Raw genomic sequence first — 23633 nt, forward strand, 5'->3', positions numbered from 1 at the left:
CCATTCTGACACTAACTGCCCAGAGTTAGCACAGAGCCCACAGGCTCCGGGCTCAGATCCATGAGACTGCCCCTTACTTCATACACCCATCAGAGGTGGTGGGTCCCAGTTTTCCTATGCTTCTGTCCCACGTGGCTACGAACCACGAGTCCCCAAGATCTCCTCTGCCAGTGTGGTGATTTGCTAGAACTGCTCACAGAACTAGGAAACACTTTATGTACTGTTACCAGTTTAGTATAAAGGAGATGATAAAGAATACTAGTGAACAGCCAGAGGAAGGCATACGGAGCGTAAAGCCCAGAAGGGTAAGGTTCCTGTCCTGAGCCCAGGAGCATCTGTCCCTCTGGGATTCGGGGTGTCCCACCCTCCCATCACGTGGATGCATGCACCCACCCAGAAGCTCTCTGAGCCTTACCATTCTGCGGGCTTTTATGGCGGTTTCAGCAAGATAGATTTTTTCCTCACTTTTTATTTTATATTGTAGTATAGCTGATTATGGGGCTTCCCTGGTGATCTTGGAAGAAAAGCTATGACAAACCTAGACAGCATATTAAAAAGCAGAGACATTACTTTGCTGACAAAGGTCTGTGTAGTCAAAGCTATGGTTTTTTCCAGTAGTCAGGTATGGATGTGAGAGTTGGACCATAAAGATGGCTGAGCGCCAAAGAATTGATGCTTTTGAATTGCGGTGCTAGACAAGATTCTTGAGAGTTCCTTGGACAGGAGGGAGATCCAACCAGTCAATCCTAAAGGAAATCAGTCCTGAATATTCATTGGAAGGACTGATGCTGAAACGGAAACTCCAATACTTTGACCACCTGATGTGAAGAACTGACTCATTGGAAAAGACCGTGATGCTGGGAAAGATTGAAGGCAGGAGGAGAAGGGGATGACAGAGGATGAGATGGTTGGATGGCATCACCGACTTGATGGACATGAGTTTGAGCAAGCTCCAGAACTTGGTGATGGGCAGGGAAGCCTGGCGTGCTGCAGTCCATGGGGTGGCAAAGAGTCGGACACGACTGAGTGACTGAACTGAACTGGTGACTAAAACAGTAAAAAGTCTGCCTGCGATGCCGGAGACCCTGGTTCCATCCCTGGGTTAGCAAGATCCCCTGGAGAAGGGAATGACAGCCCACTTCAGTATCTTGCCTGCTTCTCTATAGACAGAGGAGCCTGGCAGGCCACAGTCCACGGGGTTGCAGAGAGTCGGACACAACTGAGTGACCGTCATACTGTTACTACTGCTGCTCATAGCTGATTAGCAAAGCTGCGATAGCTTCAGGTGCTCAGCCATACACATATATGCATCCCCTCTCCCCCAAGCTCCCGTCCCATTCAGGCTGCCACACGACACTGAGCAGAGTTCCCTGTGCTGTGCAGGAGGACCTTGCTGCTTATCTGCTTTAAATACAGCTGTGTGTATGTGTCCATCCCAAACACCCTAACCATCCCTTTCTCCCACCCTTCCCCACTAGTATCCATAAGTTCGTCCTCTGAGTCTGTTTTGTAAATAACATTCATTTGTAATGGTATGATAGATTTTTAGCTCCATCTATAACCCTTCCCTGCTCAGAGTTTGGGGAGTAGGCCTGAAAGTTCAAGGCTTCTAATCAAGGCCTGATCCTTCTGGTGACCAGCCCCCACCCTGAAGCTCTCTAGGGTCCACTGAGAGTCACTGCCACAGGAGAAAAGGGACTTCTGTCACCCAGGAAATTCCAAGGGGTTTAGGAGCTCTATGTCAGGAACAAGAGATATTCCTGTCAGTTCTATCATTCATGAAATTCCGAGGGGTTTAGGAACTCTTAAGACGGGAACTGGGAATGAAGATCAGAAATATTAGGTTGACACTGCTATATTTAAGATGGATAACCAACAATGACCTACTGTGCAGCACCGGGAACTCTGCTCAGTGTTATGTGGCAGCCTGGATGGGAGGGGAGTTTGGGAGAAAGTGGATACATATATGTGTATGGCTGAGTCCCTTTGCTGTTCTTCTGGAAGTATCATAACATTGTTTGTTAATTGACTATACCCCAATACACAATAAAAAGTTAAAAAAAAAAATAAAGCATGATGGCACAAAACACCAAAACAGATTTTTTTTAAAAAAAGAAATGTTGGGTTGGCCATAAAGTTCGTTCAGGTTTTTCCATACCATCTTACAGAAGAACCCAAAGGAACTTTTTGGCCAACCCAGTATATTTCTTACATTATCCCAGTCAGGGTCATCTTCCTGAGAAGAGTGCGTGAGTTTTGAAAGAAGGACATGGCAAGCAGTGTTCCTTCCTTTGGCCCTTTTGGTCTCCAAATATTTACTGAGCATAAGTGGCAGGGTTTCTTACTAGGTACTTTGGCAAAAAACAAGGATGAGTCAGACTTGTCTCGTCTGCAGGCTAGCATGAGGTATTGATCAAACAAATGAAAAATATTTGAGAGACTGACGTGTACTGGGCTCCGTGGGCTGCCAGGGATTTAGTGATGGACCCACTAAAATGGGTTGGCGCAGCCCCTCCCCCCAGGAATATGAAGTCTAACGAGAAGGCGGGTCTTGAACAGTAATGATGAGTGTAGAGAGTGTCTTGAGAGGGAATGTTTTGGGGGGGCGGTCTGTGGGAGTGTCTAGCAGAGAGCCTTCTTCTAGATTCAGGGTCCTGATGGGTCCCCTGAAGCAGTGACAGATCTTAAAACAGAGTGATGGTCAGGTAAGTGAGTGGAGATGCAGAATAATGCCATGGAGTCCCTGCCAGAAGAAGCAGCAGATGTGAGAGTCTCAAGTAGGAAAAAGCTGGGTCCTTTGGGGGGTACCATTATGATGAGAATATCTGAGGATTTGGGATTCAATCCTAGGGGTGATAGAAAGCCACTGAAAAGGTTAAGCAGGGGTTTGAGGTTCTCCAATATGCTTTTCTAAAAAGACCATCCGGGGTACTTTATTGGAGTACCAATGGGCCCCAAAGCCACTGTGTAGACCATTTGGGGACTCTTGGTGCAAACCCAAGCTGTGGAGGATGGTGGCTTGGACTAAAGTGTTCGCCGTGGAAATGGGGAAAAGTGGACAGATTCAGGAGCCACTGAGAAGGAAGTATAATAGGACTTGTTGGGACTAATGAGTGAATAGGAGTCAGGAAATACCAGGCTTCTTGCATGAGGATCTGGGTGGATGGTGAGACCCTCAACAGGACAGGATGTGCCAAGGAGACCCAGGCTGAGGGGACTGGGATGATGGACTCAGTTTGCGTGTGTTTGCTGTGCATCAGTTTCCTCATCTGTAAAATGGGTTGTTGCAAATGTAATGAATAAACTTTAAGCACAGAGAACAGTGCCTGGCACACTGTCACACGTGCATGAGTGTATGAGGCACCTGAGGGCCATCAAGTTGATCGGTGCAAAGGCAGTTGGGTGCCAGGATTGGGCGCTCAGGACACTGGGGGACTGCGAGGATTTAGGATTGTCACTGAGTCCTTGGGAATGACTTGTGAACGAGTCACCAGAGGAAGCATGCAAGGAGGGGAGAAGAGGACTCAGGATGGTGCCCTGAGGCACCATCACTTCAACGCTGGGTGAAGGAGAGAGGAGGACACGTCAGTCAGGGGTCCCAAGAGGAGCACAGAGCAAAGCAGGAGGGGCGGCCCAAAGATGTGATTGTCCGGGAAACAAGGAAGGAGACTCAGGAAGAAGTGGGTGGTCCACAGAGTCATAGGTTACCAGGGCTAAACCCACCAAATTATCAAGAAATGCCATTTGATTTAGTGGCAGAGACCACTGGTGAGAAAAGACGAGTGCCTAAATAACCAGAATACAGAGTTGCACACAACAGCTCTGGATTCAGGTAGGGACGGGTGTTCCTACCTGGGAAGGGCTGTAGAAGGCTTGCCGGACGATGCCAACTCTGAGCTTGGGCATTAGACCGTGGGGCGGGTGGGCCAGGAGCGCCGGCTGGGTAGAACTACCTGCATAAGCAAAAGCGGGAGAGGGTGCAGTGTGCCAGGCAGCGGCAAGCGCACAGAACTCTCTTTAATTTCTGATTCTGACCACAGAAAGGAAATGCTTCAGAAACCTCGAGCAGGGTCTGGAAACATTCCTGGGATATGTAGAGAGTGGTTCCAGGGAAGAACTTTTCTTTAGCATTTGATCTATAGGAGTCTTTAGTTCAAAAAGCAGGTGACCTGGTGGGCATAGATTCAAGTTGTCTCTGTAGGTGCCACTCAGGATGGCAGCCGCCAGTCGCATGGGGCTGGTGACACTTGAAACATGGCTGGTCTGAACCAAGATGGGAAATCCACAGCAGATTTTGATAACTTAAAAAAAAAAAAAAAAAGAAAATAGCTCATTGATCTTTTTCTTTTACATTGATTACATGTTAAAATGACTCTATTTTAGATACTTTGGGTTAAATACAAGGTACCCAGGTGACGCTAGTGGCAAAGAACCCACCTGCCAATGCAGGAGATGCAAGAGACACGGGTTTGATCCCTGGGTGGGGAAGATCCCCTGGAGGAGGGCATGGCAACCCACTCCAGTATTCTTGCCTGGAGAATCCCATGGACAGAGGAGCCTGGCGGGCTGCGGTCCATGGAGTCACAAAGAGTCAGACATGACTGAATCGACTTATCACACATTATTAAAATTAAGTTCAACTATTCCTTCATAATTTTTTAATGTGACTAAAAAAAATTTTTTTTAATGTGGCTCATATTTCTATTGGACAGGTCAGATCTCTGTGAAGGAAAGTCTAAAAGGTTCTCATTGAATACAGGTATAGATACACTCGGAGAGGACAATGGCACCCCACTCCAGTGCTCTTGCCTGGAAAATCCCATGGACGGAGGAGCCTGGTAGGCTGCAGTCCATGGGGTTGCGAAGAGTCGGACACGACTGAGCGACTTCACTTTCACTTTTCATTTTCATGCATTGGAGAAGGAAATGGCAACCCACTCCCGTGTTCTCGCCTGGAGAATCCCAGGGACGGGGGAGCCTGGTAGGCTGCCGTCTATGGGGTCACACAGAGTCGGACATGACTGAAGCGACTTAGCAGCATAGATATACTTAAGACTTGTACTTTTGTTAGATATTACGTTCACTATCATTTTAGAAAATACAAAGATTAGTAAAATGCTATTTTTGGTCTTAATGTAAGTTTTGCTTTTATTTAAAAAAATTATTTGAAGAATTGTGTTGAAAGGCCCATTATGTTTCCACGGCTCATTAACTTTTACTTATTTATTTACTTTTTTTGTTGAGTCCTGGCATAGTTCACGAATCACAGGAGAAGAATGAGAGCCTTTTAGGCACCATTCACCATAGTTAAACCTAAAAGTCATCCCAAACTACCTACAGAGTTACCTGAAACTTGATGATGTCAGAAACTTCCCAGTCTGGCTCCCAGGGAAGTGTGGGTTCACCTCTGGAGCCCAGCCTTGTGTGTGCATGGCATGGTCTGGGTGGTGGTACAGCTGGAGGGCTGTCTGTTGGGCACACTTCCATGGGAAGCAGACCAACACCTCCCATGGCACAGGGTGCCCTCCTTAGCAGGAGGCGGAGTTAGATGAGTTGATGAATTGGTGAGTTAGATGAGTTAGTTGAGTTAGATGAGTTTCCCAGCTCCTCATCTTTATCAGGTCTCCTCAGCCATGCTGGGGCCAATGGTGGGGTTGGGGAGCCAGAGACTTTCTGGGGGACACACTTAAAGGGACAGAGACTTGAAGGATGGGAGGCCAAGAGGGAAGTGGATCAGGGGACATTCCTGGTGGTCCAGTGGTTAAGAATCTACTTTGTAAGGCAGGGGATGCAGGTTTGATCCCTGGTTGGGGAACTAAGATCCCACATGCTGCAGGGCAGCTAAAACCTGTGCACAGCAACTCCTGAGCTCCATGCACTCCGGATCCCCATGCCACAACTAGAGAGTCCATGCTGCTGCAAGGAAAGATCTCGCATGATGCAAGGAAAATCCCAAGTACCACAACTAAGATCAGACGCGGCCACCCAAATCATAAATTAATAACAACAGACTGGATTGGTAGACGGATTTCTTTCTTTGTCAAGCCTTGATTTATGGTGTTGACCAGCCTAAGAAGGACAAGAGGAAGAAGACAAGAAACTCCAGGCAGGAGGACTAGGAGCTTGCCGAGCAATGCAGGAGATGGGCGGGAACAGGGCCTTGGATGGGGAGGAGCCAGGGGCGGGGACAGGAAGTGAAGGAAGCCTGGATAGAAGCTTGAGGGCTTGATGCAAGGGGATGGGAGGATGGCGCTGTGCTTCAAGAGAAAGAATTGCCGTACTGTATCTTTGACGCTCTTTGAAGGAAGACAGCAGGCTGAGGAATTTGAGGAAACTGATTTCCTATAGGCTGAATATCCTAAGATCAACCGTCTCTGGGTTTCAGACGTGTTTTTGTGTCTTTGCAGGATGAATTGGATCTCACTGACAAAAACCGGGAGGCTGTATTTGCACTGCCCCCTGAGAAGAAATGGCAGATTTACTGCAGCAAGAAGAAGGTACCTCTCTGACCCCTTCCACTGCCCCGCAGGGTCCGCAGCTCGGGCAGCTCTTGCTTCCACGCTCGCTCATTCATTTCGCAAGCCTTTGTTCCACACCAGCATCATTCCATTCAGAGGAACAACAGTGAATGAATCAGGACAAAAATAATCCCTGCTCTCATGGAGCTTACACGCAGAGGGTGAAGCTGTTCTTCTGGGTTCCAGGAGGGGTGCTGGGTTAGGGAGATGCGCAATGACAAACCCAGATTCCCTTTCCGTGGCTGTGCGCACGCGGGGAGGGCATGCCACCCTGAGTGGTACGCGGGGGCAGCTCTGTTGGAAGGACTGGTTTTAGGGAAGTGACTGGATCTTTAGCCTGGGCCATGTCCCAGGCCGTGTCCCTGTCCCAGGGCAGCATGCAGGTCAGGGACACACACCAGTCTCTGCTCTACGCACCCCCCAACCTTCATTAAAAGGTGTCAGCCTCTTGACTGCTGTCCTCCCTAGCAGGGTGTGCCGGGCTGCAGTCAGGACTGAGCTGGGTTTTCTCTCTCCCCTCCACTTTCTCCGTGGCTGTGCTTTCCTCTCCCTTCCTGCTTCTCTCTGCCTCTCTCACCTCGTCTCTTTCTCTCTAAGTCTCTCTCGCCTCCTTCCTGTTGGGTTGGCCATAAGGTTCATTCTGGTTTTTCCATAATGTCTTATAGAAAAACTCAAACAAACTTTTTGGCCAACCCAATGTTTTAGCCTGTCTGTTTCTTTCACTCTATTTTTCTTTCCTTGGCCCACTTTCCTCCCCCATCCCTCCACCCTCTCATCTCCCGGGCTTGCAGCTTCATCCCTTCACTTCAACGCACAGATGTTTGGGAGTTGGAACCTGCTATTCCAGCACCCTAAAGCTTAGAAGTCTCCCTCCTGGGAGAAGATGGGCAGGTCTGGGGCAGTGTGAGACTGCTTCTCCTTCATGCTCCCTGAAGCCCATTTTGGCTCTTCTCTTAGTCTTCTTGCTCGGGATATTTGTTCCATCCTAGGCTCCATCCTGGGCCAGACCAAGCTTGTAAAGTTGGTCACTCTTCTAGAATTGGAAGGGACTGAGGAGCAACCCAGCCCAGTTTTTTATTCTGCACAGGCCACAAGGAAGGCCTGGAGGGGCGATGGCCTCACCCAGAGTCGCCAGCCAGCATGACGAGTGGCTGCGCTGATGCTGGAAGGCCGGCCTGCTGAGAACCTGCAGGCACTGCGAGCCACCGTCTAGTATAGTCAAGGCATTTATTAAGCAGCTGCAGAATACCATGCTCTGTGCCCAGGAGTCTTATTATGAGGAGAGCAGATCTTTAAAAAGCTCACAGTATAGAAATAAAGAAGGAAAGGAGGAGAAAACGAATTTCAGGAGTAATTCATCTTCCCTCGTGATTCCCCACTTTCCAGATCGATTTACGATGGAGGTCCCATAAAAACGCGCTAAAATGTGGGGACGCTTCTCACCACCTTCCAGACCAGACTGTGTTATCTCCCAATACACTTTCACTCCCCATCTTTCCACACGGCACTTCCTCTGCCTGCGACACTCTCGCCTTGTCTCAGCCTCAGTAATCTTGAGTGACTCGGCTCAGTCCTCTCAGACCCCCTCCCCATCTTCCCCATTGGTAACTCCCGCTCTCGTTTCCAGGGCCCACAGTGGACAGTCCTACCACAGGGCACTGATCACCCTGTCTCTGGTGTCAGACAGGCTATTACATGGATGGCTTTTTGTTCAGTACTTTCAGGGCTCATAGCAGTGATTGGCAGGGAGTATGTGCTCATTTAATGCACATTGAGTGGCTAAATGGGAAGCCAGTGAAGGCAGGAAAGTGTGTGTTTCATGATACATTTGTTTATGTGCTGTGATCCCCTCTTTAAGGCAGAAGCTTACAGAGGCCTCAGTTACGGGAGCCTCGTGGGTTTAGGCGTACAGGTAGGTGAAGTCACAAAGACCCAATCAAAGCAGGTTTCACACTGATCTAAAATTTTAAGAGTTAAGAAATTTAAACTCTTGGATTTTAAGAAACAAAATCATGAAACCCAAGGGGATGGGACTGAAAGATGCAGGGTGAAGTCCAGGCTGGCTGGCAGGCAGGTGGTCCCTCAGGAAGGTGCTTGAGGAGGTAAATGTTTCATGCTAATTTGAAAGCAGGAAATTGGTAGAAAGCCAATAAAGGGGAGCACCCAAATGGGACAGAGACAGGAAGGAGGAAGGAGTGTGAAGAACAGACCCACTGGCCCGAGGAGTGGTCTGAACTTTCAATCAGCACCAATGCTTGTCCAGTTCCCATCATTCCTGCCCACCGCTGGGGAGGAGTTGAGGCTTTCTCTTGGGACCTGAGGGCTGGATCTGATCAGGGCTCTGCCTTCCGGCTGCACAGACCCCATCCCCCACCCCTTTCCAAAACCCAGGACCTTGGGTTGTAGGGGAGGGAATCTCTTTCTCTCCTTTTTTAAAGTTACAATTTATTGAGCACCTACTCTGTGCCAGGCACTACACCAAATGCTTAATATCAATCAATATTTTTCAAAACTCCGAAAGACCAAGTTTTTTAAAGGTCCAGACTGTCACTGACTGATACTGTTTTGTAAACTATAGTGAGAACGATATCAGAAGAAATGAAGCCTGAAAAAGTAGATGTACAAAGTACAAGTGCACATTTTCATTAGATTCAACAGACTGAAAGTCGTGTTTCATTACATGGAGTCAGAACAAGTATGATGGGGGGAAAAAATAAATTATTTTTAACCATATATATTGTTAGTTGAAAGTGTGTAAACCTGTATGGTTTCTGTCCATGTCATTATCCGGTCCTGAGGTTCGGATATTCGTGATCTGTGTCTTGCTGGGGAAGAAGTAGAAGCCTAGGGGGCTTCTGTGACTCCCTCAAAGTCACCCCGTCTAGGCGGGGCTGGGAGATGAACCTGAATGCGGACCTGGAATGAAGCTCAGGACTCCAGACCGTGGGCCTGTCTTGCCGGGTGGTCCATACAACCCTTCCTCTTGTTCTAGGAGCAGGAGGACCCCAACAAGCTGGCGACCAGCTGGCCTGACTACTACATCGACCGCATCAACTCCATGGCCGCGGTGAGCCTCCGCCTGTCCTGCCCCGGCCCCACCTGGAAAGGCTGTGGGGGGAGTGGCCCTCATGTTCCCCTGCAGCCCACATCTGGGCATCAGCAGCTTTCCAGCTATTCCCAAGATTGTATCATGACCCCTCCCTCCCCTGTGTGACTTTATAGAATCCCCAAACCATTGAAATAGTGATTAATGATGCGTAGATCACCCAGGCTTGAGAAACAGGCTAATCATTCTCCCCATTTTACAGATGAGGAAAGTGAAGCCCGGGACTGGAACCTGGGTCTTCTCAGAGCCTGACACCCTTGTCTCAGTAAACCATTTGGTGGGGCCTCACCCTTCCTGAGGCGAGGGTGGCCCCTGGTTCACAGGCAGGCTGGGGGTGCAGGGAGCTGGGAGACAGGCAGCCCAGCGCGACCGCTGCCGCTTTGTCTGACCTCAGATGCAGAGTCTGTACGCGTTTGATGAGGAGGAGACGGAGATGAGGAACCAAGTCGTGGAAGACCTGAAGACTGCCCTCCGCACACAGCCTATGAGGTGTGCCCCTCCCCTCGCTGCTCTTACGGCCCTCCCCCAGTGGGCCCCTCAGCTTCTCGAGGCCTCACACAGAGCCCTGCTCCCATCCCAGGCCCCTTGGCCGACTCCACTCTCAGCATCCCCTCGTGCTTACTTCACCCTCTTTCACATCTGGGCTCCCACTCCCCCCCCCCCCCTCTGAGGAGCTGGGATGCTTCCAGAAGATGAGCATGTTGGGGAGGGCAGATGAACATAGGAAGATGGGGTAAACCTCCGGTCCAGAGGTGGGCGTACCGGCAAGGTGCTCAAGAGCGCCGAGAAGGGAGGAGCCCCAAGAAGGGAGGAGCCCCACCAGGGAGGTGAGAGCGGGTGAGAACTACGCTAGCCACTAGAGGGCGATGTGCTGTCTCCAGATGAGCTTTCTCCATCGAGCGTGGGAGCGGGCAAGGAAGCAGGTGGTGGCTGTCTCCAGGACGGAAAAGAACCTCTTCCTGCGTCCCGGGCCACATCGTGAAAGGGCCCAAGAGAGCCACAGGCTCCTCTCGTGTCTGGCAACGGGCTCATTCTGGCTTAGGGGAGGCAACTGTTAGATTTTCAGCAGTTTTGCAAGCTGCTTGTTAAACAAAACTATGATTAAAATGTAAATTATATCAACTCGTGATTTTAAAAATGACATAAAAACCAAAGGTAATTAAGAACTTGAACCTTATCACTCCTTAACTACCTGATAATTTGACGACATTTTCCTATACACTCGTGTGTGCCCACTGAAATTGCAGCCGGTGTGTGTGCCTGGTGGGAATATGTGAACAGTACATGTCTCCCCAGCTCCACATTCAGTGACATCACGTGACTAGCTTGAAGTCAGCTGTGCTGGGAGTATTTATACCATGGAAATTGGGAAACAGCACAGTCAGGCCTGTTTCTTTCTCCAGAGGGCCAGTTGTTACCAACACACGAGTCTGCCTGTGGGTGTGTATGTGTGTGGTCTAGGCTGACCTTTCTGCCCCGGGAGCCTGGAAGCGGAGCCTCATGGAGAACAGGGGCTCCCTAACCCCTGCTTGTTGCTCAGGTGGGGTGGGGGTCTGATTTAGAAAGGGGATACAGGAAGGTTGAGAAAGTCAGGAAGTAGAAGGGTTGAGGGGATGTTGCCCGGTTCATCTCCCACTTCTATCTGTTTTTCTTTCTCTTAATCAAATTCTGATTACAAATGTCACACATAGTCATGGTGGAAATTTTGTGGGATACATAAAAGTGTAGAATAGAAAAAAAGTAAATGATAGCTCTTTTTAACAACTTAATGCATTCTGTTTTTCTAAGTATGTTTATATAATCATGTAGAAATGCTCACAGATGCCCTTGGAATCAAATGTATTCATTATATAGAGTGCTTCCCTCAGCTTTATTTATGGCATGTCCTCAGATCATTAATTATTGTTCTACTAAATCAAGGGTTTTAAGCCTTTGTGTGTGTGTGTGTGTGTAGGCATGCACACATGCGTGCATGCGTGCCGTGGATGACTTTGGTACCCAGATGAAACCTATTGACTGCTTATTAGAATGATGTTTCTAAATAATAAAATAGATAGAAAAAGATAAGGTTTAAAAATGAACCAATTAAGTTGAAATACAGCCACCAAATTTTAAACATTGGTGAGATAGCAGTAAATGTACTGCTTTATGCCTTAAATAAAAAGAACAAGCAACCGCCATAACTTTGAAGTGCTGATGAGTGGAAATGATATTTTGAGATATCTGTAACAGCTGCAATTTGAGATGAAAATAGCTGTGATTTCTTTGGGTGAGAAAGTCAGAAATTCTGATAATGCCACTATATTTTATGGTTTACATTCTTCACTGAGAGAAATGCTAAATTCAAGGTAGAGATTACCCCAAAAAAGTGTATTTTTTGTTTCCCATGGAAGTTCATTAGCCATAGACCGCTTAGGGGAACACATATTCCAAGTTAAGAACTGCTGCACTAAATGGTTTTTAATGTTTTTTGCTAACATTTAAGCTAACTCAGATGTTTTCTTAGGGATCCCTTAAAGAGTGCCTTCCCCAGCCTTGATCCCTTGATGCAGTGACTCTGATGTCTCCCCTCTGTGGAAGTCTTCCTTGTTTGCTTATAATTCTCTTCATTCCCATCCTCACTGGTAACGAGTCTTCAGGTTTAACAGCCATGATAATTATCCTAATAATTATCATAATCATCTCTTTCACATATATACCTTCATAGTTGTGTAAATGGCAGTCGGTGATGTGCAAATGCACAGTATTTAAAATGCAAACAAGATGTGAGTCCCTTGTGAGGTGGTAAGGATTTTAGAGCTTTGTGGTTGTTCAGTTGTTAAGTGATGTCCAACTCTTTGCGACCTCATGGACTGCAGCACACCAGGCTTCCCTGTCCTTCACTATCTCCCAGAGTTTGCTCAAACTTATGTCCAACCATCTCATCCTCTGTCGTCCCCTTCTCCTCCTGCCCTCAATCCTTCCCAGTATCAGAGTCTTTTCCAAAGAGTTGGCTCTTCACATCAGGTGGCCAAAGTATTGGAGCTTCAGCATCATTTTTTCTAATGAATATTCAGGATTGATTTCCTTTAGGATTGGCTGATTTGATCTCCTTGCAGTCTAAGAGGCTCTTTAGAAGTCTTCACCAGCACCACAGTTCTAAAGCATAAGCTCTTCAGTGCTTTGAAAGTGAAAGTGTTAGTTAGTTTCTCAGTCATGTCCGACTCTTTGCAACTCTGTGGACTGTAGCCTGCCAGGCTCTTCTGTCCATTGGATTCTCCAGGCAAGAATACTGGAGAGGGTTGCCATTTCCTTCTCCAGGGGATCTTCCCGACCCGGGGATCGAACCCAGGTCTCCTGCATTACAGGTAGGTTCTTTACTATCTGAGCCATTAGTTCAGTTCAGTTCAGTTCAGTCGCTCAGTCGTGTCCGACTCTTTGTGACCCCATGAATTGCAGCACGCCAGGCCTCCCTGTCCATCACCAACTCCCAGAGTTCACTCAGACTCGCATCCATCGAGTCAGTGATGCCATCCAGCCATTTCATCCTCTGTCGTCCCCTTCTTCTCCTGCCCCCAATCCCTCCCAGCATCAAAGTCTTCTCCAATGAGTCAACTCTTCGCATGAGGTGGCCAAAGTACTGGAGTTTCAGCTTTAGCATCATTCCTTCCAAAGAAATCCCAGGGCTGATCTCCTTCAGAATGGACTGGTTGGATCTCCTTGCAGTCCAAGGGACTCTCAAGAGTCTTCTCTAACACCACACTTCAAAAGCATCAATTCTTCGGCACTCTGCCTCCTTCACAGTCCAACTCTCACATCCATACATGACTACTGGAAAAACCACAGCCTTGACTAGACGGACCTTAGTCAGCCAAGTAATGTCTCTGCTTTTGAATATGCTATCTAGGTTGCTCATAACTTTTCTTCCAAGGAGTAAACGTCTTTTAATTTCATGGCTGTAGTCACCATCTGCAGTGATTTGGAGCCCAAAAAAATAAAGTCTGACACTGTTTCCACTGTTTCCCCATCTATTTCCCATAAAGTGATGGGACCGGATGCCATGATCTTCGTTGAAAGCCCTAATAAGTTGACCATATAGCAACCACGAAGGGATTAGTGCTTTAGATAAACTTTATAAATGAACCAAGTGGCTTCTGTAGGTGGGACACAGTGTCCCTAGATAAGGGGTAGCTATTTGCAAAATGCAGACAGAATAATATGCAAATGCAAGATACCTGTTTGGCTGACGGCTCTGGTCTGGGCAGGTTTGTGACCCGCTTCATCGAGTTGGAGGGCTTGACCTGTCTGCTGAACTTCCTCCGGAGCATGGACCACGCCACCTGCGAGAGCCGCATCCACACCTCCCTCATTGGCTGCATCAAGGCGCTGATGAACAATTCCCAGGGGCGGGCGCACGTGCTGGCGCAGCCCGAGGCCATCAGCACCATCGCCCAGAGCCTGCGCACGGAGAACAGCAAGACCAAGGTGGCCGTGCTGGAGATCCTGGGCGCTGTGTGTCTGGTGCCCGGTGGCCACAAGAAGGTGCTGCAGGCCATGCTCCACTACCAGGTGTATGCGGCCGAGCGGACGCGCTTCCAGGTAAGGGCCCGGTGGAGGGCCTATGTAAGAAGCCCCGAGGGCCCTTAAGAGAGGGGCGTTTGGCTGGGATAATGCACTCTTACCTAGACCATGGGTTCCTAGAGGATAGAACATTGCTCTGGTTCGTTTCTGTGGCTCTACAACTCAGCCCAGTACCTGGCTCAGATGGGGGCTCCATCAAGAATTACTGAATTGAATGCCATTGTTCGAATCAAGACTTTAGGCCTCAGAACTTCCCTGGGGGTCCAGTGGTTAAGACTCTGCACTTCCACTGCAGGGACACCGGTTCAATCCTTAGTCAGGGAACTAAGATCCCACACGCTGCTCGGCGTGGCCAGGTAAAATAAAAGGTGTTAGGGCCTAAGCCTGGACCAGTGCCTACTTTGGGAACGCTGCGACCAGTCCCGGGAGCTCAGGCCATACTAGTGCCTTTTCTTTTCCCTGACTGCTCCAGTAAAGAGACAGACAAGAAATATAGTGTCTTGGTACAGAGTAAGTCTCAATAGATGTGACGTGTCACCACAAACTTTATGGTTTGTCCACCAGAATTGACTAAATGCTTATTCTGTCATCAAACATTTTAAAGCACCCACTCTGTTTGGAAAGTGACCCTGGACCCTTTGCAGCATATACAAAGGAGATGAAAGGTAGTAACCATGCTCTTTTAAGGAGCTGAGAGTGAATACAGTTACTCTCTGTATCCTCTGGGGTTCCTCCTCCAGGACCCTCACAGGGACCAAAATCTGTGCATCCTCAAATCTCTTATAGTTGTGCACTATTTACATATAACCTATGCATATCCTTCTGTATACTTTAAGTCATCTCTGGATTACTTCTAATACGTACTATAATGTAAATCTCTGTAAATAACTGTAAATAAAATATAAATGCTATGTAAACAGTTGCCAGTGCACAGCAAATTCAAATTTTGCCTTTTGAATCTTTCTGAAATATAAAGTATATATGTATATATTTATTTTTTAACGTGGGGTTGGTTGAACCCATGGATATGGAGGGCTGATGAGCTGTAAACAGCTGTAAAGTGCTGAAACAGCATTTTGGCATCACCCAGCAAAATAGAGCAAGTCCCCAAGACTGAGTGGGAGAGGAATAAGGCAGGACTGGGGCTGAGATGTGGAGAGGCAAAGGACACTTCTTGGAAAAGGTGAGCTTAGAGAATGTTCAAGATGAGTTGGATAGATCAGGTACAGAGAATGAATGCAGCATTCTGGGTGGTTGGAACGGTGGGAGCAAAGGTGCGAGGCTGGACCTGTAGGATCCTGATCCCTCCCTCCTTCTCGGTCCTGCCTTTCCATCCAGACCCTGCTGAACGAGCTGGACCGGAGTCTGGGCCGATACCGGGATGAGGTGAACCTGAAAACAGCCATCATGTCCTTCATCAACGCTGTCCTCAACGCTGGTGCCGGAGAGGTGAGGCCTCTTCTCCATGTCCTTGCTGTGCTCTGACTTTCCGGCCTGGGAAGAGGGCGTGAGTGCTGCCTGGGGAGGTGGCAGAGGGTCGGTGTGGCTGCCACCGCCATCATCGTGTCTTCAGATTGTCTGAATCACGTCTTGCCCCCTGCACTGGACACCAAGAAAGAGGGGTTCCTGGGGAGCTTCCTGCATGGGTGGCACCGTGGATTATGTGTGTCATGGGCAAAACCCAAGCTTGTCTGGCTGATGATGGCTTAGGATGGCGGGGGATCATTTATAGGAGGAGGACAAGTGTTGGCTCTTCTTTCTAGAGCTTTCTAAATACTGTTTCAGGACTGATTTCTGAGTTGGCCAGTCATAGTCTTCTAGAATCTTCTGTTAGGACATGCAGCTTCTGATTTTCCTTCAGAATGGGATCAGAATGAGATTCCCAGACCTTAAAAATAGGAAAATGGAAGATGAACTTGAAGAGCAGGTGAACTCCCCAAATTCTAAGGCAGTCTGATGCCTCGGTGAAGGTCAGCTTGTTGAAGGTCAAAAGGGGCAACTTAATGATCTCTGCTTTCCCCTGTTTTTTGCCAGCATACTTTCTCTTTTTTTTTGCATCCTATCCTGATGACCTGAATTAAGTGAGATAGGTTGAGGGAATTACCTGTCCCTAAAATGCTGACACGGAAAAGGCAATGGCACCCCACTCCAGTACTCTTGCCTGGAAAATCACATGGATGGAGGAGTCTGTTAGGCTGTAGTCCATGGGGTCGTTAAGAGTTGGACATGGCTGAGCGACTTCACTTTCACTTCTCACTTTCATGCATTGGAGAAGGAAATGGCAACCCACTCCAGTGTTCTTCCCTGGAGAATCCCAGGGACGGGAGAGCCTGGTGGGCTGCCGTCTATGGGGTCGCACAGAGTTGGAAATGACTGAAGCGACTTAGCAGCAGCAGCAGCAGCAAGATGCTGACATAACCTGGCTCAGTAACAGCTATTTATACTGACATCTGTTCTGATTAGTTGCTAACCATATCTCATTAGGTAGTTTTTATGAATATCATTCTTGTTAGGTAGGTAATGTCATGCCCATTTAACTGATGAGAAAACTAAGCCTTCTGCAGAGTCACAAAGCTGGTAAGTGACAGAGCAGGGATTGGAACCAAGATCTGTCTGGTTCCAAAGTGTGTGCTCTGTATCGCTCTTCAGCACTGCTCTTTGAGGCCAAAATCTTAGAGAAAGCTGGTGAAGGACGTAAAAGAAGTGAGACAGGAGACCTAAAGCGGGTGACTAACAAGGTGAAAGGGTGTCTCCCCCAGCCCCTCCTTGCTGCTCTGGGACCTGAAGCAGTTCCGATGCATTTGCTGCTGGGGATGTGGTGGAACTGGAGTGGCCGTGAGGGGACCACTGGGGGACTCTTGCAGAAATGGAGACCAGCCGGTGAGCCTAGTACCCCCTTGGTGACCCCCAGGATAATCTGGAGTTCCGCCTGCATCTGCGGTACGAGTTCCTGATGCTGGGGATACAGCCCGTGATTGACAAACTCCGGCAGCACGAGAATGCCATCCTGGACAAGTAAGGCCCAAGCCACCCATCCCCACTGCAGACCTATGGGGAAAGCGCCTCAGTGGGGGATGGGCGAGACCCTCAGAGAGGCTTCTGTTCCCTGGGAGACCACCTGCCGTACCCAGCATCGGTTCAGGAGCAGCTCTGGGTCTGGGGGAAAGGTGGACAATGGCTCTCCCAGCCCCTGTCCCACATCACCTATGTCCCCTCCTGGCCTCCTCGCCAACCTCCTGTCTCATCTCTGATGTTAGAGGAGGTGGGCCCAGTGGTCCTCTGCCGTGGCAGTACCAATCCTGGGGGGAGTTTGGAAATGTAGGGGTGTTCTTCGGTTTTCAAACTGGCTGGGGGAGGCACTGCTTGCATCGGTTTAGGGAGCCAGGAACGCCAACCATCCACCGTGCCCTCCTGCTCAGCAGAGACCTGCCCCCTCAAGGTCTTTCTTGACTAAAGAGCACAATGAAGCTCCTGTGCATCACCGGTGAGCCCCTCTGGGCCACCCCCTTCACACAGGCTATTTTATTACACTAGGTGTTAAGGGAGAGAGCCTGGGTGGATGGATCCTTTTGCAGTGGAGTGGAGGAGGGGATGGGGTAGAAGATGACAGATTGACTTTGAGTGGAGACCTAGGATGGTCTGAGAACACTGGGGAAGGTCAACCTAGGGCAGTGATCCTTGACTGTGGGTGACTTCACCCCCCTCCCCAACCCAGGGGACAGGTGGCAGCACCTGGACACATTTTTGGTCATCACAACTCAGAGTGGAGGCCACTGCAGGCATCTGGTGGGTAGAGGCCAGGGATGCTGGTACATGTCCTTCAACTCACAGGTCCACCTGCCCCCACAGAGTCAGGGATGATCCAGCCGCAGATGTCAACCTGGGAGAGCCTGACTGAAGGTCATAGGACCCTGGGTTGGCCTCTCCAGGGGCAGGCATGAGATTCTATAAAGGACGAGAGTGTTGACGTACAGGAAGCTAACTTCTTTCTGGTCTTGTCTTGGCCTCATTTGCATGAAGCCTTCAGATTTAGTCATTTCAGAGGCTTAAAGGGGCCGTAACCCTCACCCAGGGCTGACCTGGTGGTGATGCCTGCTTCCTCTATCCCTCCATCCCGTCTAGGCACTTGGACTTCTTCGAGATGGTCCGGAATGAGGATGACTTGGAGCTGGCCAGGAGGTTTGACATGGTGAGAAGCCTGGAAAGGTGGGGCGACTGCGGTGGGTCCCGACTCCTGTGCCGTGTGTCAGCCTGGTTCCCTGGTGGTGCCGCCGTGGCCGGGTCTCACTTCTGGAGCCCTGGCACTATCGTGGCTCTACAGGGCCTCGCCTTAAACTGGGAGAGCATCTCCCCTGGAGGAGACTGCAACCCCCAAAGGAAGGAGAGACAATTCTTACACACGGCTACCCTCGAATGCCTCCTCTGGGATGACTTTCTCCCTGTCTTCCAGTAATCTGAGTCACCTTTCCCCATTGCTAACCTGATCCTGCTTAGCAAACAAAATCATTTCCATGTGAGCCTTGGTAACCCTGAAAATACACACACCTGCTGCTTTAATATGGTGCTAGAAAATCCCTGTCCAAATAGAGATCTACTTTGGGCTGGTGCTTCAGTGGCCAAGCACCATCATTTTCCATTCTAAAAAGAGCCCCAGATACAAAGAGAAGGAAACCAGTGTTCGAGAGGACCAGCGGCTTCTTGCTGTCACACAGCTGCAGAGTTGTTCTGGCGTTTGCCCCCAGGCTGTAGATCTAGGCCGTGTGCTCCTGGAGTCAGCCAGGCCCTGCTTCCTCCGCTGAGTTTGAATCAGTAGTTCTCAACCAGGGGCGAGTTTACTTCCTCTGGGGGCATCCACAATGTTTAGAGATGTTCTCAGCTGTCACAGCAGGTGTGAGGAGGACGCCTCTACATCTGGTAGGTGTAGGGCTAAGATGCTGCTAAATCATCTGCAGTGAACAGGGCAGCCCCTCACACCCCCCCCCTACCAATAAAGAACCATCTAGTTCAAGATGCAGGGTTCCCAAGGCTGGGGAACCCTGGTCTATATAATTAGCACATCTCTCTCCTCCTTTTCTCTGCCCTTCTCCGTTTTTAAGCCTGGACCAGAGGCAGGGAGGGAATGCTCTCCTGTAGGATGGGGCTCAGTGGATGGAAACAGGGTCGTCCCCCCTCTATTCTCTTCCCCTGCTCCTTCCCCTCCCCTCGCCCCATTCACGGTGCCCCCCACACCCTCAGGTCCACATTGACACCAAGAGTGCTTCCCAGATGTTTGAGCTGATCCACAAGAAGCTGAAGCACACGGAGGCCTACCCCTGCCTGCTGTCCGTCCTGCACCACTGCCTACAGATGCCCTGTGAGTAGCACCCCACCCTTGGCCAGTCTGAGCCCTTGGCCCGGGGCATCTTGAGACAAGGTGTCAGAAGCTCCCAGGGTCAGTGTGTCTCCCTCCTGGCCCAGTTGTACCCCAGTTCCCAGGAGGTCAGACTGGAGGACTCAGACCCCTACTCTACCCGTCTTCCTTGGAATCAAGACTTTCACTGTCCCCAGCGCAGGGGCTGAGGATTCAGCCCTGAGCGATGCCAACATCCTGGACCAACAAGCAGAACTTAATCCCTGCTAAATCAAACAGCCCTGACTGCCAGCTCGTGGCGGCGTTGTGATGGGCCTTCTCGGGGCGTTCCAGAAAGAAGGTTCCTGCTTGCGGGAGCAGTCCAGCTGCGGAGTGGAGGTTGTGGCAATCATGTGCAAGCAAACTCGCTGCTTTGTTTGTTTGTTTTTAAAGATTTTATTAACTTCCATCTAGCCCTTGCTGGCTCCCACCCTAGCACCCTTGTTCCTGCCTCACTTTACAAATACCAAATGACCGTGTCTATAGGAGCAGATGCTAAACCCTTAAGATCCAGGTGTATACAGTGACCAAATAAATTCTACATAGTTACTAGTAGCCACCCCAGTGTGAGATCTGAAATGAGTTGTAACTGCACCATTTGGTATTTAAGCTCTTCATAAAATAGCAGATTTGGAAACTGGCCTGGACCAACAAAATGGTCAACCTAGGCAGACTCTCTTTAGTGGTGGTGATGGTGTTGGTGTTGGTAATCAAGGTGGTGGTGAAAACTGCAATTTATTGTTGCCCACTCAGGGCTGGGTGTGATGGAAGATTAATATAGTGTCTGTAAATCTCAAAATGGCTTAAGGCATGTGTTTTTATTATCTACATCCTTATAGTGGGTGAGCCTGAGACTCAGTCTTTACGTATGAAAGAATTTTGTTTCTTTGGGATGAGGACTTAATTTTTTAATTTTTTTAAGAGAAGTTTTTTTTTCAAAAATATTTATTTGGCTGTACTGGGTCTTAGTTGCAGCATGCAGGATCAAGTTCCCTGACCAGGAATTGAACCCAGGCCCCCCCCCCCCGCCCCCACCCTGGCCCCCATTGGGAGCATGGAGTCTTAGCCACTGGACCACGAGGGAAGTCCCCAGGGGTCAGGGCTTTAGATGAATCACTTTCTACTTCTGTGAACACAGGCTTTACCCTGTGTTCCTGGATGAAAGGTAAATGGAAGACATTATCATTTTGCAATGCATGTGCCAGTGACGTGATGGGAAGATAGAGTGCCCTGGACCAGGAAGCTGCCAGTTCTCCAAAGCCCAGTCTAGCAGTTCTTGGTGAAAGACCTGGGAATTCTGACTTCTGTTCCCATGACTGTTTGGTGCTCCAAGGGCATTGTGAATGGGGCCCCCTAGTCTGCCTCAAAATGGAGCTGTGCAGGCATGACCTTCCTCCTTGTAGGCATTATGGTCTGCCTTTGAGGTCAGGATCTTGCTGCTTGACCGCCCTTGGGGGTCAGTAGAAACGCAGTAGTTCGATTAAGAACGCAGGAAGAGGAGCCTGTGGCGATCCCATGAAAAGAAAGTCCTTCTCCAGCCAGACTACCATTAGGGCAGATGGCAGTAGGGCCCTGTAGAAATAGGCACAACCCACACAATGCCTTTGCCTTCACAGTTCAGGGTCACCTTCACCGAGAAATCTGCCTGGATTCCAAGACTGCTTCTCCAGCCCATTCTGACCCCCCCTCTCAGTACACACCTGTAATTATTTTCCATTCATCTTTCTCTGTAGGACAATAACATCGATAATCCTAGAGCCTTTGTTTTTTAAAAAGCATTTCCCTAGAGACTTCATCATTCAGCATGTAATGTTTGGAGATTTACTTTCTTGAATGTGCTTTTCTAAGATAATTGTTAAAAAAAAAGAAAAAAGCAATTTGCATTCCTAAGGCATGGGATGCTCACGGTACCAACAGGGAAGAGGCAGCCAGAAAGCGTTTCAGGGAGTAGAGAAATATATCTAGAGGGTTGACACATTCATAAAAGGTCAGTTGCAGATCAGCAAGAAATGATAGGATTTATGAGCCTTCATTATCAGCAATCACATTTCCTCCTGCGTCATCCAGGGAGCTTGCAGAGGGTGGGGAGGGGCCTGGCCCCAGGCGGTGACCCTAGGGCAGGGCCCCAGGGGGCTCTGCAGCTCAGTCGAGATAGGATGTCTGTCGTCCTGCAGACAAGCGAAACGGCGGCTACTTCCAGCAGTGGCAGCTCCTGGACCGCATCCTACAGCAGATCGTCCTCCAGGATGAGAGGGGCGTGGATCCTGACCAGGCTCCCTTGGAGAACTTCAATGTCAAGAACATCGTCAACATGTGAGCAGTGGCCATCCCTCACCTGTCTTCGTCTTCCTTCCCCATCTCTCTCCTACTTGGCGTCTCACCAGCAAAATCTCAGCTCCCTCTCGCAAACCCAGACAGGGCTCCAGATGGGCCCTGGGCCAAAGCATCCGATAGAACTGCCTGAGATAGCAGAAATGGTCTCTGTGCACACTGTCTAAACGTGGCTCCTGGGCGCTTGACCCATAGTTGGTGTGACTGAGAAACTGAGTTTCACGTTTTATTTCGTTTTCATTAAACTCCAGTAGCCATGAGACACGTGGCTGGTGACCACCATACTGGATAGTAGAGGTTTATAGAGGGTGCTTACCGCTCCCCATGATCCACTGTGTGGAGTGGACGGAGGGAGATGGTAATGTAACACGGAGGAACAGTCAGCAACCTGTGGCTGTGGGCTGGCCCCCATCCTCCAGTTTGTTTTGTGTGGTCCACGAGCTAAGAATAGTTTTAGATTTTAAAAGAGGTGTTAAAATCACGCACAAGATACTGCAGCAGAGACCTCACATATGAAACCTGAAATGGTTACTCTGGCCCTTTAGAGATGGTCTGCCGACCACTGAAAATGGAGCATGACAATCGAATCATCAGAAAAGGATGTCAGAGCCTAAGGTCTCTGGCTTATCATCTTTGACTCACCCTGGGTGTAAAAAAACACCAAGAAGTGAGTTTACAGTTGCATCAGTTAATAACCAGGCCTCATGTTAACACACTTAGTTTTAATTTTAAATTTTTGCTTTCAGTATCAGTCTGAGTCGGTTGCCCTTAAGGAGATACATTTTCTCTCAGTGATTCATTGTGCTGCATTGCAAGGCCAAGTAGAAAATGATTTTTGAACTATTCACGCTACTGTTTTCATTTGCACAAATAGCCGGGTGTTATAGTCAAAATCCTAACTGGTATGCTGGAAGAATACAACTAGTAATCAGAAGCCAGCTTTATTAGGAAACCTTTTAATTTAATTTTTATTTTATATTGGAGTATGGTTGATTTACAATGTTGTGTTAGTTTCAGGGGTGCAGCAAAGTGATTTAGTTATACGTAAACGTGTATCTGGGGAGAAGGCGATGGCACCCCACTCCAGCACTCTTGCCTGGAGAATCCCATGGATGGAGGAGCCTGGTGGGCTGCAGTCCATGGGGTCGCTAAGAGTCAGACACGGCTGAGCGACTTCACTTTCACTTCTCACTTTCATGCATTGGAGAAGGAAATGGCAAGCCACTCCAGTGTTCTTGCCTGGAGAATCCCAGGGACGGGGGAGCCTGGTGGGCTGCCGTCTATGGGGTCACACAGAGTCGGACACGACTGAAGCGACTTAGCTTAGCTTAAACGTGTATCTATCTATTCTTTTTTTAAATTCGTTTCCCATATAGGTTGTTACAGAACATTGAGTGAAGTTCTCTGTGCTATACAGTAAAGCTTTGTTGACTGCCTTTTTTATATATAGTAGTATGTGTTTGTTAATCCAAAAGACCTAATTCATTCCCTTCATCTTTCCCCTTTGTCATCCTTAAGTGTGTTTTCTATGACTGTGAGGCTGTTTCTGTTTATAAGCTCATTTGTATCATTTTTTATATTTCACATATAAGTGATATCACATGGTATTTGTCTTTCTCTGCCTGACTTACTTCACTTAGTATGATAATCCCTAGCTCTGTCCAGGTTACTGTAAATGGCATTGTTTCATTCTTTTTTATGGCTGAGTAGTATTCCATTTTCTATATAT

At 48.7% G+C, this 23633-nt stretch overlaps 1 protein-coding gene across 2 annotated transcripts in view; it reads left to right on the forward strand.

Moving 5' to 3' along the window:
• The window catches only part of DAAM2 (dishevelled associated activator of morphogenesis 2), a 131285-nt gene that overhangs the window by 79576 nt on the left and 28076 nt on the right, over window positions 1-23633 (forward strand). For both annotated transcript variants that reach the window (XM_068960638.1, XM_068960639.1), the window contains exons 3-11: window positions 6408-6497; window positions 9511-9585; window positions 10019-10113; window positions 13869-14202; window positions 15523-15633; window positions 17096-17199; window positions 18307-18373; window positions 19420-19537; window positions 21748-21886. In XM_068960638.1, the coding sequence (XP_068816739.1) occupies window positions 6408-6497; window positions 9511-9585; window positions 10019-10113; window positions 13869-14202; window positions 15523-15633; window positions 17096-17199; window positions 18307-18373; window positions 19420-19537; window positions 21748-21886 (1133 nt within the window). The remainder of the gene's footprint in view (window positions 1-6407; window positions 6498-9510; window positions 9586-10018; window positions 10114-13868; window positions 14203-15522; window positions 15634-17095; window positions 17200-18306; window positions 18374-19419; window positions 19538-21747; window positions 21887-23633) is intronic.

Source organism: Capricornis sumatraensis, chromosome 22 (assembly GCF_032405125.1).
Source record: "Capricornis sumatraensis isolate serow.1 chromosome 22, serow.2, whole genome shotgun sequence".
Lineage (NCBI taxonomy): Eukaryota > Metazoa > Chordata > Mammalia > Artiodactyla > Bovidae > Capricornis > Capricornis sumatraensis.